The following is a 19,195-nucleotide window of genomic DNA, read 5'->3' on the forward strand; positions in this document are numbered from 1 at the left end:
ATAAAGAAATTGATCGAAGACGACAACAGGGAGAAAATTAAACATCAATGGATGAATGTTGAACAACAGACGTCTCCATTAGAATGACAACGAGTTTAATGCCAATGTAAAGTTTTGAAGAAATTCGATTACCTAAAGAGGTCCCCCTCACTCGCCTTCTATACCTTCTTTTTTGCATCTCCAGGGACCATTCACAAAGTGCAAGCAATTTGGAAGCTCAGTATCTTAATATACAATAGGTACTTCGAATTTACCGAAACTTGAACACCTGAATTATCAATAAAGTGAAAGCAGTTCAAACGTTTCTACCATGACAAAATTTCTAAAACAACATTTTGTGCATGGAATAAAATAGTATATTACTTACCGTGCTTTCTTGTGCAAACCAAGGAAGCATATTTCTGAGTTTACTCACCTAATCTTTATTTTTGAGGTTGTTCCACAAAGCAACTCCATGCTGTGCCAATTCTTCGATAAGTAGAACCTATAACAAAGTTATCCAAAGAAAGTATGTTTGCATGATACTATTTTTTACATTGGAAGAAAGAACAAGCAGAGATCAACCATCAACCACAGGCGATTGCATTTTAAGAAAACAACTGCCTCATATTCAACCATGTCGACCAAAATCATCAGCGGTACTATTAAATTCTGTGATGCTACAGAACCATACTAAATTGTTGCTTTGTGGAACAACGCTACAGAACCATAATGCAACGAATACAATTTAACTCAGCCATCTACCTCCTACTAAATTGTTGCCGAGGTAGAATATATTCAAGTAAATTTTCTAGGAATAATTTTGTAAAAACATTCAAAAACAGCAAGAAATTTACATGCAACATGGTTTCCATAGAACATTGAGAAAAAAAGAGGTCTAATTCAGGAAATAAAAATAAAAAACATACAACTTTATATTCAGCATTTTGTAAGATATTATTACAGAACTGATACATGACACACATTCAAAATATGTTGGCTGCGGAAATATAAATCATACGACTATTCTAAGCTGACCAAATAATGGCAGTGGTCACTCTTACATGTTGAAATTGCCAAACAAATCGAGACGAGGATCAAGCAATCAAAGATACACAGGAATTTCAAGTGCACAGGTCCAAAGACATCACTGCACGTTTCTCTATCAACAGCTCCTCATGGATATGATGATTATATGTTCTTCAGTGCATAATGCTTACTCCTTGGTGCTATTTGTTAGAAGCATGAAACGTGAAGGAAGAGAAAGGTATGGGAGTCAGATCTTGCCAATTTGAGCCCTATTTAACACATAAGAAAAGAAAGGGAACATTAGCGATACAATTCACTGTTTGAAAAGAACACAAATAAGGCCTTCAAGAAATATATAACCATGTGATAAGCTTAGCCTGGACATGTTTGCTCAAGGCAATTAAATGATTGACACAATATATAAAGCTACCATGACTTCCAATATTGCAGCATATGTTGAGAATTATTCAATTTATTGTCGTGCTACCCGAAAACCATCTTAAACCTTCTAGCATGGAGTAAAAACTAGTACAACCTTTTTCAACCTGTCCAGAATTATTTGGGCTGTTGCACACCAATATTTTTTAATATGTATTATGTAACCTACAGACCTAGGTCGATTGACAAAGTTCTGTAACATTATTGGTAAAGCATATTTTGAATGATTTCAGTCGAAATAGCAATCATAACCCAAATATAAGAAGTCACAAAGCAGAAGTAGCAAGGAAATTATTACAGCCATTTGTCTGACACCTCTAGCATAGTTTGGAATGGCCCATACCAAAATCATTTCAGCATGATCCATCTGAAATCATGATCAAATAATGTTAACTTGGCATGTACCCAAAGTTTTCTAACATAATATATACATTTGGTAACCTTGCCATTTTCCTCCATAAAAAAAGTCCTAGTGCATAAACTATTTGATTTCAATATTATCCTGTACTTATTTATCAAACAAATGCCGCCTTACAGTATTTAATTTCTAGATTATCTCCTGAATTAAAATGTTGACTTTTAAATATAAATCATATCAATTTATCACTAAATTGCGGCCAACACATTCATTGAAAGTACTGATAGGTTTGGAAGCTGATAGACCATAAAAGTAATACCTAAGTCATAATGGATATAAACAAGTACATAGAGCTATTTGATATTCAAAAAATACTGAGATGGTATTGTATTATCAAATAATATGACGCTCAAGCCCTCAGCTACAACATCAAAGGCATGAATTATCACTAATTTTTGATAGCCAAATTATCACATAAAAATGGATTTCCCAAAAGGTTTCCTGTGTACAACACTTAGAAAATGGACTAATGAACTTGAGTTCATTATTGTAATTGTGATCAATTTTCATATTGGGAATCACATCTGATCATGAATAATGAGCTTAGTTTAAAAAATTGTAAAAGGGGCAAACAAATTCTTATGTTGAAAAAGTGTCTATATCCTAATATACAGACAATAATATAAATATATAATTAAATAGCATAATATGATTAATGGAGAGCACCAATGGCAATTGGCATTTATATTAAAAATATGCAGGTCCATATAACACTTTGATCATAATATTACATAGAACTATTATTTCTAAATGACTTGCTTCATTTCAGTTAGAATTGAAATGTACAGACAGCAGGCCATTCCAGAAATAGATTGCTTCACTTACATGGACTCAGTTGGAGTACCCGTAGCACTGATGTGGATCTAAGCTCCCAACATGTTTTTTCAAAGACTCATTTTTCTTCAACCAAAACAAAAGATTTTCACACAGGATCAATATGAGAACCAAATGTTGACTCAGATTGCCAGTGTCTAACCAGGGCAGGAAGGGGGTATATGAAGCATCCACATGTCAAAGGACGATGTCATTCTTATCGTCAACTTCAATTCTCTATCCAGTAAGATTCTTACTCATCACACAACATTGTTGACCTCTGGGCTACTACCGTGTAATAGAAGATTCTTCTTTATTGGGTTGGGACTAAAGTTAAATGGATTCAGTTTATTCAACGAGTTGGTTCTATTTAATGGTTGCATTTCGATTTTAAGAGCCAAATTTGATTTCTCATGGACTTTCATTTCCCTCCCCCCCCCCCAACAATTGTATGAAATGTGATCTGTATTAAATCATATTATATCAAAACAAACTGTTACATTCCTTTAAATGCTGATTGATAAAATATGATACATATCAATTTAAATCCAACATCATATCAAACAATATGAATTGTGAATCACAGTTTTTACAATGTTTGGAAAATAAATCATGTAAAATATTTCAAAGGACCAACTCCAAAGTATATAAATACAAGAACAACCAAGTCTTATCCCATTTGGTGGGGAGTAAGTTAAACTCCAAAGCATATAAATGATGAATTTAATGAGAATCTTGGATAAACCCATAATACTTCTTTCACAGTTCCACTGGTGATGATTTATGATTACAACTTACTATCAGATGCTCCAAGTCTTCATTTTTCTAATAAATGGGTATTTAGCATCAATAAAGTACTCCTTCAATCATACTCTCAATTTTAGCTTCACTAGTATGTTATTATGACCTTTCAAAGTATTGACAGCAGATCTTATCCTTGATCTATGAGAACTTAACACAACATCATTTCCTTGACTTTGTCTAACAAAGAAAGATAACTAATTGTTTTGGTCCAAGTTGTGCCTGATGTGGAAGTACCTAAATCAATTAAAACCATCAATCATCATGAAGATATATTCTCCAGAACAAAAATGTTTAGACCTTCCATCATGGCTTCATAGTACAGTCATGTTTGTGACACAAACCAAGATGGAACTAGTAATCTGCTTACAAGTTTCTCAAAAAAGAAAAATTAATCCCACAAATAATCAGAGTATTCTTACTCATCATCTATGCCTATATTGAGCTAATACTTGTGTGCATTCTAGATGTTGCCTTTTACAGAAAAATGAATACCAAGAATTAGACATCACAAGATGATCAAAATGTCCCATGATACTCTATATCTTTGTTTTTTTTCCCTTAGTCTTGTTGTTCTCTTTCAAGTAAAAAGTTTCTAACTTAGCCACTGTTCCTATCCTTTTAACAGTTAGGAAAACATATTTAGCTTTTGCCTTTTCTTTTACTGGAAAAACAAAGCTGGGTTCACCTTCAACAAACTTTACTGGATCCAGAGCATATGAACCAGAGAGGATTACTGTATGAAGTGCACTATTGCATAACATAAAGCCCAGTTACCAACTAACAAAGAAACAATGGGCAAGTTTACAACTTGCAGGCACTTAAGAACACCTCCTAGAGAAAACCTCATAAGTTAACTTGACAGGTAAACTGTTTTATTTTAGATAGAGAACTCTGATTAACTGTATTCAAGAATAAAATAACCACTGAAGTTAGGATGCCCAAAGCCCATTGGTCCCATGGGAACAAGTGTCCGTTGTCTATAAATATATAAATTAGTAGCTTTCCTAATAACTCGAGTTTTTAGAATAAGTGATTAGCCAAATATATTAAAAATGATATTAGAGCATGAGATTGAAGATTCAGATTTGAACCTTGTTTGTGTCAAAATAATAATAATAATAATAATAAGTTAGGCATATACCTTTGAGTCATAATTAGCATGAGGGGAGCATTGCAACTAGGAGGCTCCATGTCCATTGGTCTCACATGGATAAGTGTCGTGATTGCAAAGTATTAACAATATAAATATATAAATCAATGTATTTTCTAATAGCTCAAGCTTTTGGAATAAGTAGTTAGATAAACATCGCTCAAGCTTTTGGAATAAGTAGTTAGACAAACATCTTTAACATCAACATTTAAAAAAAAAAAACCAAAAACATCTAGTAGTTACTCTCAAAATTGAAGATCTGGATAATATCCCTTTTTAGTCTTCATATAAGAAATCCAATCTTTCCCTTCAACCCTACTTTTGATTCCTAGTATCTCCTAGAGAATGTCCAGTTGTTATTTTTGGAATAACATCCAGGGGAGATGGCTAAACAAGTCTCAACTGAATCTTTAAAATTTGGGGATTAAAGCTACTGCCAGTAAATTTTCACAAACGGTGTACTAACTCTCTGACACTGACTTAAACAATGAGAATTCCCCACTGAAATCTGTATCCTTCATCATTTCTCATATACTTCAATAAAATGCCTTAAAATAATTAACAGTGTAGATAATGATCTGAAATAACCAATACCACCAAATCAGGTAAAAAGCCAGAGAGAAAATGCAACCACTTGATAAACTCCAGAATTTGCCAGCAGCCAAACACTTTGTTTCAATTTAATCAAATTTTCACTTGATAATCAACAAAAGATGCAATCTTGAAGATGAAGAACTTCAAAAGGGGTAAACAAAATAACTCGAGTGCATTTGTTGTGGTCTCCTAAATATAAATCAGAAGTATATTCATTGTGAAGTGGTGGATAAATAATAATAAGTAAACTACAGAAAGCGTAGAATTGGGCAGAAAATCTCACCAATCTCTTCCACTCGTTCACGGTGTTGAGGTGAATCCAGCATCAAAGAGAAAACCCCTGTACATACCTTCGGGGTAACCTGGGATACCATCAACCCAACTCCACAGACCCCCGTCACTCTTTCCTGCACCTTCTTCCCACATTGCCAGTTTTCCTCTTACTCTCTTCCCAGAAAACCACACCTTGCCATCTCCACCAAAAACCTTCACCTTGTTATTGGCACCAGCTGCAGCAGCAGCCACCACTTCCAAAGGACTGGAGAAGCCGCCTCCAAAGCACCGGTACATCTCCAACGGCATCCTCCCTGCTTCATCCCACTCCATGGTGTCCAGGTCCAACCGGAGGATCAGCACCGTCGAGCACGGTGCGTCCAGCACGAAGGACGATCTCAGGCCTCCGATCATCAGAAGCTGGCGACCACCTGCCCCCGCAAGTAGCCGTGGCCGCTTGAAGATGTCGAACACGTCCCCCCACTCGTGCCGCTCAATCGGAGCCCAGCCGTGGGCTCTGCCGAGGTCTGCGAGGCTACAATAGAAGAGCTTCCACTGGCTCCTCCAGGGGGCGCCGACGTCGCAGAGGGCAAAGACGGAACCCGACATCATAATCGGGCTCCGGGGTTTGGAAGGAAGGCTGAGTGGAAACTTGAGCCATCGATCCGGGCTAGGCGCATAGGACAGTGCCGCGAGTTCGGTGACGATGACGACGGATCCACCAGGTCCCGCGATCACGGTTCCATGGCGAGACCAGGCGGAGCCAAGCGGGGGAAGAAGACGGTAGGATCCGCTTAGGGGGTTGCAAACAACGAGCGACTTGGTTTGACTCTTGGCGGCGGCATCGGCGGCGGGGGGAAAGGGGGCGGCGGTGTCGACCCAGAGGTAGAGAAGAGAGGGGGAGGCGGTGACGGGAGAGGCCGAGGGGAAGGGCAGGAAGGAGAGCGGGAGCCGGAGCCAGCGGCGAAGGTCGGGGTCAAAGGCGTGGAGCGAAGGGTGCGGCGCGGAGGCCGCGCGCGGGTGACGGAGCGCGAGGAGTCGTAGCGAGGGGAGGGAGGAGAGGAAGGGAGGTGAGGAGAGGGCGTCGAGGAAGAGGCGAGAGACGGGCCGGCAGGCGAGGGCCTGGTGGAGAGGCAGGCGGCCGAGAACGTTGTGGAGCGCGTCCTGTGGGAGGAGCTGGATCGGGCACGCCGCCTCCGCCTCCTCGGCTCCAGCGGCGACCTCCTCTCCCGCCGCTCGACAGACGCGCATGGTCCTCGTCGTCGGCTGCCAAGGCGGTAAAGAGGAAAGGTCAGCAGAACAGCGGTCGGCGACAGGATTTCAAGGCGCGGCGCAGCGCAGCGCAGTCGCCACACGCTGGCACCTAATCACCCATTCACGCCACTGCCAATTGCCATGACCATCCCTCCCAAAGTCCCATCCCACGGACGAATGTTCCAAACGCATCGCGTCCAACTTCGCCCCTCAATTCCGATCCATCACTCGGACAGATCAATCCGTTTAAAATCAAAATCCAATAAATTAAAAAAAAGCTGCTAATTTATTGAAAATCAAGTTGATTTAATCGAATTAAGAATTTTAAATTTTAAAATTCCTTCTGTTCAAATAGTTAATTCCATTTAATCAAATTTTTGATGACTCGTTGTGGGGGCGGGGGGCGTTCGTGCTTGCTATTGCTAGGCGTTGGGGCGTCGTCCTCTTCTCAACTTTGGCATCGCATTTTCTTCATATTGCTCGATGACTTGTGAACGAATTAACGTTTACAAGTGGGTGGCGGATGGATGGATGGTGGGGCGGAGTTGCTACCAAGTCAAATGTTTGTTTTTACGCTGTCATCGCTTGCCCAATGGGTCCTCCTGCGTACAGCGCCCAGTCCAACTTTACCCATTACGGGTTTAATGAGGCCAAAATAGATTTCGCATGGTCGACTCCATCACATGTGTTTGTCCATTCATCTCATCAGAGTTTCTCTTTGTCCATTTAGTGCACCATCTTTATAAAAGTTAGTATCTCTTCTCGCATGTACTTTGTTTCCTTTTTCATTGAAGAGCTTTTGGAGGATAAGGTCGATGCCTTGAGACTCGATTAATTTCACCATGCTTGCATTCTTTAGTTAATGTTTTGATGTTCCCTCGAATAGATCTAGTGGTTAACACATGAATATTATAATCATGAAGTCTAGGGTTCGAATTTCGACAAAATCGAAATAGTGCTGGGGTGAACGTAGTCACATTTTGTCGTCGTTTAATTAATGTGTTGAAATCAAGTTGTTGAGTCCTACTAAACCATTATAATTGTTTTAAATTTAATTAGAACTTAATTTTAACATTTATTTTCTATAAAATTATAATGTTATTTTTTTTACTTTATTTCAATTTCAAAAATAGTATTATTTATTTATTTTATTAATTTAATAATATATTTGATTAGTTTAATCATGTAAGGCATGCCGACAACAATCAAACAAGTTGGATGAACAAGAAGAGCAAATGGGTGAGCTAAGGAAGCCAATCAAAATAGTTAGATTAGTCGATTTGATTAGGACAAAAAGTTAGGTGATCGAGATGAGGTGGTAGGGTGGTTATAACACTCTTTATCTATTTTATTAATTTAGTAATATATTTGATTAGCATAATCATGTAAGCCATACCAACAAGAATCAAATTAGCCGATCAAAATAGTACTTAAGTTAGTCAATTTGGTTGGGATAGAGAATTGGGCAATTGAGACGAGTATTTGTAGGGATAGGGCCTCCTACAATATCACATTAATACCATATTAAAATTAAAAAATCTCCCTCATCTTTTCACTGTAGAACAAAAAAAAACTTCTCAACAATATTTTTATTGTCCCATGCTTTCTTACAAAAAATTACAATTAAAAAATTACAATCTCTCACCAACTCCTTTACTATATTTTTTATTCAAACAAAATTTAAAAATAATTTTAATACTGCCACATCAGCAATGGGAAGCTCCCATTGCGGATGTTCTAAATGAGCCAAACCAAGTTTAGCATTGTTCAATATTATTTATTTAACTCCTTTTATTAAGAAACTTATTGAGCTCGGGCATTTTATCAAGCTCAAATCCAAGAACAACCTCATACATTTTAAATTGCACACTTGTTCAAAACTAGTTTTTCAGCTTACAAACTCTGTTTTTTCCCAGTCATTTGCATATTCTTCTTTTGCAATCACTGTCAGCATCCTCGCTTGCAGCTCTAACCTGAGAAACTGTATCTAGTCGGGCAAACAGACCTGTTTTTTAAATGGAACAAAGAAACAAGAGGGAGAAGAAATTAAACCAATGCTAGCTGATCGTTTTGGATCTGATTCCTCCTCTAGTTTTTCAGCAATCTCAATGTTCAAAACTAAGGTAGGACCAAGAGTTGAGAAATATAAACTATGTATAATATGTTTTTTCCCTAAGAAAACTTTTCATCTGATTCAAATAGACTTGAATTATGAAATTAATGGTGATTCTGTAATATCTCGATATTAATAGTGACATTAAACTCATTAATGATGATTTCGTAAATGATCCTGTCTGAGAATCGAGGTGATGGATGCTGGGGGTGTGGCGCTCATGTTGACTGGATGTAGACTTCGAACGACTGGGACCTACAACCACAAAACGTTAGTGCCAAGCCAGGGAGAGGTTCTCAGGCATTGGCCCTCCGACGCTCAAGTCAGATCTCCGGCGATGGCCACAAGAAAGCAAAGTAGTGAAACGAAAGTCGCGGAGTAACAGTAGCTGCAGTAGATGTCCATACCTCCGACGAAGTTTGGGGCTCCTTATATAGGACCCCGGGAGCGCGCACACACACTTCTCGATGCATGCACGCTTCTCAAAGCCTTCCCTGAAAGGACATGCCAGAAAAAGTACCTCTGACGCCATACATCAATGACCCAAGAATATCCTGACAAGACAGTGGAAGCTTTCATCGTACGATTCTCTGCCTGATTTCTGCTTGATCATGCCGTCGACCATGCTATCTGTCGACGGCACGGATCTCAAGGAGGATATCAGTCGATCCTGCTTTTGTCTGCTAGTGGGTCGGGCAAACGACCGCTCGGCTACTTCCGCTGTTTGGGCCGAGTGGGGTGGTCGCTCGAGTCTTGACTACTTCCACTGTCTAGGCTTGCTGGGTCATGTTTTCACTTCGCTGGCTGTGATATGATCTTCCAGTCGCTCGGCATATGACCTGCCGGTCGATGCTTGCTTTAGTGATACTGGGTCTTTGAGCGTCGGAAGCTTGGCGCGAGACTGAGCTGTGATAACGTCGGATCGACCATTCCTTAGTCCGATCGGCTGATAGGGTCGCTCGGTCGGACGCTAACCTGGGGGTGTTGCCCTGACTTTGACCTTCCACGTGGCGCTGACCTCCTATGGGGCGGGGCCCCACCTTGCTCGATAATTTGATGGTGCAGACTCGGGTTTAAAGTCGCCACTTGACTGTCGATGGAGACTTGGGTTTAACGTCATCGCTCGACGATTTGATGCAAAATCGGTTTTAAGGTCGCCGCTCGACCGTCGATAGAGGGGATTTGCACGAATTTCAAGGAGATTCGGGCGACGTAAGCATTTGACCGCACGGTCCGTGCCCATCCAAAAACGGCGAAGGAGAAACCTCCCAAGTGCAAACCATCGGATCGTCGAACGACCTAGAAGATCAGTCTTGCACGGATCGGTCGGGGTCCAACTAGCATCATGGTCGATCGGCCAACCGATCTCCAGACTACTTGTCCAGTCAGTCGGATTTGCAACCTCCTTTGACTAGATTTGAGGCGGAGGCACGTGATCCGGTGGTAAGGTGGGGCTCCTCCCCACAGGAGGTCAGCGTCACGTGGAAGGTCAAAGTCAAGGCGGTCAACGCCCCCAGGCTTGCGTCCGACCAGGCGACCCCATCAGTCGATCGGACTAAGGAATGGCCAGTCCGACGTTATCACAGCTCGGTCTCGCGCCGAGCTTCCGACGCTCAAAGACCCAGTATCACCAAAGTAGGCGTCGACCGGCAGATCATGTGACGAGCAGCTGGAAGATCATATCACAACCAGTGAAGCAGAAACATGACCCAGCAAGCCTAGACAGTGGAAGTAGCCGAGCGACCACCCCGCTCGGCCCAGATAGCAGAAGTAGTCAAGCGGTCATTCGCCCGGCCCACTAGCATACAAAAACAGGATTGACTGATATCCTCCTCAAGACCCATGCCGTCAACAGACAGCATGGTCGGTGGCATGATCAGGCAGAGAATCATACGACGAAAGCTTCCACTGTCTTGTCAGGATATGCTCGAGTCATTGGTATGGCGTCAAAGGTACTTTTTCTGGCATGTCTTTTCAGGGAAGGCTTGGAGAAGCGTGCACGCATCGAGAAACATGCACGTATCGAGAAATGTGCACGCGCTCTCCCGGGTCCTACATAAGGAGCCCCAAGCTTCGTCGGAGGTATGGACAATCTACTGTAGCTACTGTTACTTCCGCGACTTTCGTTTCACTACTTTGCTTTCTTGTGACCATCACCGGAGATCTGACTTGAGTATCGGAGGCCCAACGTCGGGGAACCCCTCCCTGGCTCGGCACTGATGTTTTGTGGTTGCAGGTCCTAGTCATTCGAAGTCTACATCCAGTCAACGTGAGCGCCACACCCCCAACGTCCATCACCTCGATTCTCGGACATGATCAGTAACGTTTCAACATTAATGATGACATTTAATCTATTAATAATGATTCCGTAACATCTGAGCATTAATGAAGACATGAAATCCATTAATGATAATATTAAACATACCATTAAATGACCATAATTTGGTCATTCATTACAGGTAGGGTGAGAACTCCTATATAAGGAGGTTGGATCTTAAGCAAAGCGAGAGTGAGAGCGAAAGCAAAAGAATTCCTACACCTTCATTCCCTGATTCTTTTCTCTTTGTCGTGCATCCGTTTGACTGAACTGTTGGTGCGGGAAGCATCCGATGATCGAACCGGTCAAGTTAAGTTGGTTTGTTATCTAATGTGTGTGAATGATGTTGCAAGAAAGTCCTAACTGCGGTTAGACAGGTGGAAAACCCTAGGGGATGGTAACCCTAGGTCCTAGGGGGTGGTAACCCTAGATGGTGGAAAATCCTAAGGGACGGTAACCTTAGGTCTTAGGGGGTGATAACCCTAGGTGGAGGAAAAATCCTAAGGGGCGACAACCTTAGGTCCTAGGAGGTGGTAACCCTAGGTGGTGGAAATCCTAAAGGGGGATAACCTTAGGTCCTAGGAGAGGTAACCCTAGGTGACGAAAAACCCTAGGGGATGGTAACCCTAGGTCTTAGGGGGTGGTAACCCTAGGCAGAAAGTCCAGTCGATTTGGAGGACCGGACTGACAACAAGTATGCTCTCCTGAGTGGAGTAGGTGAGGACGCATTCCCCGCGGAGGGAACAGTAGGCGTCGGTTCGACCTAGGATTTTCGATCGAAAACCCAAAGTCAGAACCGGACAGCCCGAAAGCTATCAACTTATTTGTTTTATTTACTATTTGTCTAACTCTGTTTTGTAGGAAACTAACATTTCTGCAGGGTCAGACTTAGCCATAATTGTTCGACCGAACGACCTGATTGGTCGACCGAACAGTAGCACAAAAGGACCAGATTTCCAGATTGTAGACCGGGTCTAGTCGAGGGATCGGTCGACCGAACCAAGGATGGGAGTTGACAAATCGAAGCTGGGGGGTCGGATCGAATGAGAAGGTCATCTGATCACTCGACCAAATCTTGGGATCAGTCGACCGAACCAAGGATAGGACTTGACCAGATCGAAGCGGAGCGAGCGGATCAGATGAGGAGAAAATCATCTGATCGGTCGACTGAACGTGGGGATCGGTCGACCGATCCGCTTCATGTCAAACCTGATCCCGAGCTTTAAGGATTTGGATCAGTCCTGCAGAGGCTATAAAAGGAGCCTCGGGGAGCAGCTTCGAAATGAACCAAAACTGAACAACCTGTGCTCTTGTATGCTGCTCTGAACACTCCAACTACGCTCTACTACTCTGACACTCCGACAACTGACGATGACTTTCTTCATTTGTTTGTACTGTCGGTATAATTTTTTATTCAGTACTTGTACTTTAAAATTATAAAAGATTTACGGATTGATAGTGATTGGCCACCGAAAGCGATCAACGATCGTGGGCCTTGGAGTAGGAGACGCCCAAGGCTCCGACCCAAGTAAAAATACTTGGGTCTTCTTGTGTGTGTTTTATTTTCCGTTGCTTTACTCGAACGTTTTTGAAAATGATAAGTGAAAGCCACGAGCGTTATTCACCCCCCCTCTCGCGCGTCTCGATCCAACATGAACTACTCATGATAGCACTCGAGTGCATTCTCAGTTCGCCACGAACAACCATTGCTTGATTGTGTGCGTGGTTTTGTCGTTATATCCTGGGAAACAAATAACCTGAGAGAACCTTAAAGCACAGCCGAAAGTGGGATGAATCTGTTTCAAGGAAACTGTGTTGAACACAGGCCTCAGTGTCATAGGTAGCGAATTCTCTTCCCGATTCGGTGATCGACTCCCAATTCTACTACGCACCGCATCAACTCCACAACTTAGACTACCGGAAGCTTGGCAGAACCAGCCCGGCTGACAGCCTGAGATTATTCACGCTCTCATCTCAACAGATAAGTTCAAATTGATTTTGTTTAATTTTAACTCTGTAATTTTCTCCGGCAGTAGATTGTCCAGTAGAAAGTTTTGTGATATTATTTTATATTATCCTTTAGTGTTGTGAACATATATGAATGAGAGATTAGGAGTGTAAATCTAGAACCCTGCTTATATTAAACCCAATTAGGTTGCGTGTAAGTGTAACCCATATGTGTCGAATGTCAGATTAGTAGGGGTAAAAATTTTTCAAGCAGACCAACATTAAATGTGTAATAAAGACATTAATGATCAATTTGAAATGGTAGGACGTTACTACTCGGACAATAACAAAGGTGTTGATGCAATCAACCTTTGGTTAAGGTTGACCAAGATTGAGTTGACTTGAGTTAAGTTTCAATGTTTGATCAATATGTTAAGTGGTCGAGTAAGACATCAAGTAGGTCAAGGTTGACCGGATACTTGACTTGATTATCATGGTTGAGCAAACGATGTCTGTTTGAGTAAAGAGTCAAATAGGTCAAGTTGATATGATATTTAACAAAAAGAGAAAAATTCAAATCGATCAAGGTTGACCAGATACTTAGTGATTGGAGATGATGAAAGTCCAAATGGATCACGGTTGATCGGATACTTGGCATGTGAAAGAAAACTCTGAGTGACTCATGGATGATCAAGCACTTAGTGATTGAAAGTCCAATAAGAAATTAATTAACAAGAGAAAAATTTAAGTGGGTCACAATTGACTAGACACTCGGTGATTGAAAGTTTAATAGAGAGTTAACAAGAGGAAAATCCAAGTGGATCACAATTAACCTGACACTTATCAATCGAAAGTCTAATGAGGAATTGACAAGAGGGAAATCCAAGTGGATCATGAAAGACCAGATACTTGGCATGAGAAGCGAAGAAGACTACTAGTCCATTGCTATGATTCAAGAATCGACTAATACTAGTCAAACTACGTGGAAAGAGCCGTCCTATAGGTTAAAATTGTCAGATTCGATGTGGTAGTCGATTGGTGAAGTCTAGCAATAAACTAATAAGCGGAATCAACTCGAACAGCAACCTTTAAAAGAGGGTTTTGAGGGGAATCAAATGTGTAGATTCTTGAAGGTTTGGAGATGAAGTGCTATTGTATTTCCTTCTATCTGTTGGAATCCCAAGGTGTTTTGATGTGATCAAACAAGCTAAGTTAGGTCCTGCGTTTGTTTAACCCTTGTGTCTAAGTGTGCAGGAGCTTAGGAACACAGGAAGTCGAGCGGAAGACGCGGCTAGCGAGAAGGACTGCACGGGAGAGAGCCGACGGGCTCGGTGCGTCCGAGGGACGAGGTGTCCGCGGAAGAGTACACCGGTGGATGAGAAGAGCGTGCGCGGCGCTCGAGGGACGAGAAACCGGGAAGGAAGGCTGCTCGAGGAGAAGGCCGGAACATGGGTTCGGGTGAGCCCTATTCCGGAAGGCCGAGATCACCCAAGCTAGCGGAGCCGGAGCGAACAGACCCGGACCGAGACTGGGACTTAACGAAGAAGTGATCCCGGACAAAAAGTCAACTACAGTTGACTTTTTGCTCTGGGGCGCCCGGAACCATTCCGGGCGCCCGGACCAGTACTATAAATAAAGTACTTATCCGTACATTGAAAACAACTCACTTGTAATCAATTCTTTCTGTGTTTTCAATTCTGTTCTTTTCATTTGTGCTGTCAACATTGTAAAGAGGCTACTCCGCCCAGAGGAGAATCAGATAGTGCGCTTACATTCCTTGGATTAGCAATCCCCTGATTGCAAACCAAGTAAAACTCTGGTGTCTGCTTTTCTTTACTTAGTCTCTTTTATTTATTTATTACAAGTGTTCATTATATAGTTGAAATCCGAGAAAGGTTCGAGTTTTATTTTGTAGGGCAATTCACCCCTCCCCTCTTGTCGGCCTCCAAAGGGACCAACAAGTGGTATCAGAGTCGAGTACGCTTCAGGAGGACTAACCGCCGATCGAAGCAACAAGATGGCCGGACCAAGCATCGTCCCACCAAAATTCGAGGGGAACTTCGCAGACTGGAAGCGTCGTATGGAGGTATTCCTAAAAACAGATTTTGAAATTCGATTTATTATGAAATATGGTTTTGTAGCTCCAATAGATAAAGATGGAAAAGAAAAAGAAGAGAGCGATTGGACAAAGAAGGAGCAGAATGAGTCGGTAGCAAACAGCCGTTCGGAACATCACCTGCTGAGTGTGTTACCGTCTCAAGAGGTCAACCGCATCGGAAACTATTTATCTGCTAAAGAACTTTGGGAGAAATTCTTGGAACTCCACGAAGGCACGTCCGAAGCAAAACTCGCTAGAAGGGACATCCTCCGCAACAAACTGATGAACATCCGTCTGGAGAAAGGTGAGAAAGTAGCTGGTCTACATGCGAAGGTAAAAGAACTAGTTAGTGGTCTCGAAAACCTTGGTGAAACGGTAACAAACCGGGACACTATACGCTACGCGCTCAACGCGTCTCCAAGAACTCCGGAGTGGACATCAATCGTCGACGCCTACTACATCTCAAAAGACCTGGAGGTAAGTACTTTAGAAGAGTTGTTTTCTACTCTTGAATTGCATGAAACCAGGTGTACAGGAACGACAAAGGATACAACCCAGACTATGGCGCTGAACGCATCCCAGAAGGATGAACTCGAGTCAGACTCCGAAGACGATCAAGAAGCATACATGGTAAGAAATTTTAAAAAGTTTTTTAGATCTAATAAATTTAAAATGCAGAATAAAAAAAATAAAAAAGGTGGAAGAAAGGTGCGGTGCTACCAGTGTCAGAAGGAGGGACACCTAAGAGAAGACTGTCCAGAACTCAAAAAGGTCAAAGGAAGTCTCCCAAGAAACACAACCTAAAAGCAACTTGGGACGACACTTCTTCATCCGAATCAGAAGCTCAAGAATATGCCGGGATAGCACTAATGGCAAGCTATGATAGACAAAGTATATCAGAACCTAGCATCGATGAAGGGGGAGCGACCTCGGATGAAAGCAGTGAAGCAGGGGGAGATTCAGGCTTCAAGTCCGACATGGTAAGTGAGGTATGCCTCTTACCCCCTGATCAGCTTTACTCCGGTATCAAAGCTATGACTAAATCCATGTATAAATTAGAAAATAAAAATGCCAAATTAGAAAATAAAATTTTAGAAACAAAGAGAATTTTGGCAAAATCATGTCTTATAGAGGATTTTGAAAAATTGAAAATTGAAAATGAAAAACTAAAAGAAGAAATAGAAAGATTGAAAAAATCCAATGGTTCAAATATTTCTACTTTTAGAAATTATAGAGGTTTAAATTGGTATTATAAATTTCATCAAAGTCAAATTAGAAATATATCAAAAATCTATATACCTAAAAAATACTTGGTTAATCCTGTAGGTAGGAACCTCTACTGGGTTCCAAAAACCTGTTTAACTTAAAATTAAAGTCAGACTTAGCATTTTCAGCAAGGAAATTAAACAACTAATTTCTTTATGAGGCTTTGTCTAAGGAAGTGGTTGTTGCTCCAATAACCAAGAAGGCCTAGTGCCTCGCCACGACCTGGAAGTCAAGTATCGAAATGAAAAGTTTAATTGACTAACCTGAAAAAGCATTAATTTAAATTATTTAATGCTTTAAAAAGAGTTATTCAATTTATGTTAGAAAACATTTAAAAAAATTTTAGAAATTTTTTGTCTTAGAAATTTTTATGAAAATTGACTCAGAATTTTTTTTGAAAAAAAAGTTAACTTAGAATTTTTTTTTCCTCCTTATAATATTGCTTAAAATTGACTTAGAATTATTTTTTATGAATATTAACTTAGAATTTTTTTTATATTAAGTTTCAAACTTAAAATGTTGTTTATCTGAAGAGTGTTTTTACTTAAATATTTTTACACTCAAAAGTTTTGTTTGAATTAACCTTAGACTTGTTTATAACCCCAATTTTTATGTGATCAAAGGGGGAGAAGTATGTTAAGTCTAGGGGGAGGTAATATAATTTTTCATTTGAAAAATACTTGGACTTATTTGAATATAAATTGTTTTTATTTCATATGTTTACCCTAACTTAACTTGGGTTGCTCACATCAAAAAGGAGGAGATTGTTGGAACCCCAAGGTGTTTTGATGTGATCAAACAAGCTAAGTTAGGTCCTGCGTTTGTTTAACCCTTGTGTCTAAGTGTGCAGGAGCTTAGGAACACAGGAAGTCGAGCGGAAGACGCGGCTAGCGAGAAGGACGGCACGGGAGAGAGCCGACGGGCTCGGTGCGTTCGAGGGACGAGGTGTCCGCAGAAGAGTACACCGGTGGACGAGAAGAGCGTGCGCGGCGCTCGAGGGACGAGAAACCGGGAAGGAAGGCTGCTCGAGGAGAAGGCCGGAACATGGGTTCGGGTGAGCCCTATTCCGGAAGGCCGAGATCACCCAAGCTAGCGGAGCCGGAGCGAACAGACCCGGACTGAGACTGGGACTTAACGGAGAAGTGACCCCGGATAAAAAGTCAACCGCAGTTGACTTTTTGCTCCGGGGCGCCCGGAACATGATTTTGACCAAGATCGTGATTTTCGCAATCTGATCGTTGGGGGATAAAATTTATCCCCCGGGGGCGCCCGGAACCACTTTCAGGTGCCCGGACCAGTACTATAAATAAAGTACTGATCCGTACATTGAAAGCAACTCACTTGTAATCAATTCTTTCTGTGCTTTCAATTCTGTTCTTTTCATTTGTGCTGTCAACGTTGTAAAGAGGCTACTCCGCCCAGAGGAGAATCAGATAGTGCGCTTACATTCCTTGGATTAGCAATCCCCTGATTGCAAACCAAGTAAAACTCTGGTGTCTGCTTTTCTTTACTTAGTCTCTTTTATTTATTTATTACAAGTGTTCATTATATAGTTGAAATCCGAGAAAGGTTCGAGTTTTATTTTGTAGGGCAATTCACCCCTCCCCTCTTGCCAGCCTCCAAAGGGACCAACACTATCAAGAGGCAATTAAAAGTGACAAAGAAGCATTCAAAATAAAGATTTGTGTAAAGTTGTTACATTCATTTGTATTTGTATATTTGTTTTGTTCTTATGTTATTTTGTAAAATAGTTTGTAAGAGGTTTCTCCGCTTTCGAAAAGTACTCGAGAAGGAGAAGATTTAGAGGAGGTAAATCATTAGGACTAGGCCTTGTATTAGTCTCCTTAAGAGACGGATACCAAGTAAAACCAAGGTATTGTACATGTGGCGTCAAGTTTAATTCAAGTATTCCACTACACATTCAAATAACAAGCCCACAATCAAGACAAAGTGATCCAAGCTATTCAACCCCCCTCTAGCTTCCAAGGTCCTAACAGGAGGCTCCTACCTTGGGCATATGACACTGTGTAGAGACAACAGAATGAAAATTTTGTTGGGAGATCTTTGGATTGGATAAAAAGGGGGTTAAATAGCCCGTTACCTAAATCGCTTTCCTATGTATTTGTTAGAACAGTGGAAATACAAACAATACAAATATGAATATGAAAGCTAAACTACAAAGATAAGAAATCAAACTATTGTACGTCGATTTACGTGGTTCGGAGATAACTTGCTTCTACTCTAAGGTTGTCCGTAAGATGGGCGATCTCTGTTCATTGGTGAATTAGCCTTCAACAAACTCTTACTACCTCAAGTCTCCTTGTGAGTGAAGAAATCTCACCACAATACTAACCAAGACCTCTTGGATTACAAAGAGCACTTAAGAACTAGTGCCTACTTATTAGAGTTAACCATCACTAATTTTGTCAACTCTAACCAAACTCCAAAGCCATGGTTATATAGACCACAGGTTGGAAAACCCCGCATATCAGTCGACTGGTAAGTATACCAGTAGACTGCCCTTGTGGAAATTTAACCATTACACTTCAACGACTCAATAGAAATCGACTAGTGACTTTACAGTCGACTGCTCCACGTTAGTTGAACAAACAAAAATATTATGTTCACTCCCAGTCGACTGAACCAGTTAACTGATAAAGTCATCAGTTGACTGGTAAACCCTAAGCCTAGCATTTTACCCC

At 41.2% G+C, this 19,195-nt stretch overlaps 1 protein-coding gene across 1 annotated transcript; it reads right to left on the reverse strand.

Moving 5' to 3' along the window:
* Positions 1-890: 890 nt before the first annotated feature.
* On the reverse strand, positions 891-6,967 carry LOC122046395 (SKP1-interacting partner 15-like). The gene is made up of 2 exons (XM_042607080.1): positions 5,509-6,967; positions 891-1,277 (listed from the first exon to the last, which is right to left on the reverse strand). The coding sequence occupies exon 1, from the start codon at positions 6,747-6,749 to the stop codon at positions 5,526-5,528; it is 1,224 nt and encodes a 407-aa protein (XP_042463014.1). The 5' UTR covers positions 6,750-6,967; the 3' UTR covers positions 891-1,277; positions 5,509-5,525.
* Between the last annotated feature and the right edge of the window lie 12,228 nt (positions 6,968-19,195).

Source organism: Zingiber officinale, chromosome 2B (genome assembly GCF_018446385.1).
Source record: "Zingiber officinale cultivar Zhangliang chromosome 2B, Zo_v1.1, whole genome shotgun sequence".
Lineage (NCBI taxonomy): Eukaryota > Viridiplantae > Streptophyta > Magnoliopsida > Zingiberales > Zingiberaceae > Zingiber > Zingiber officinale.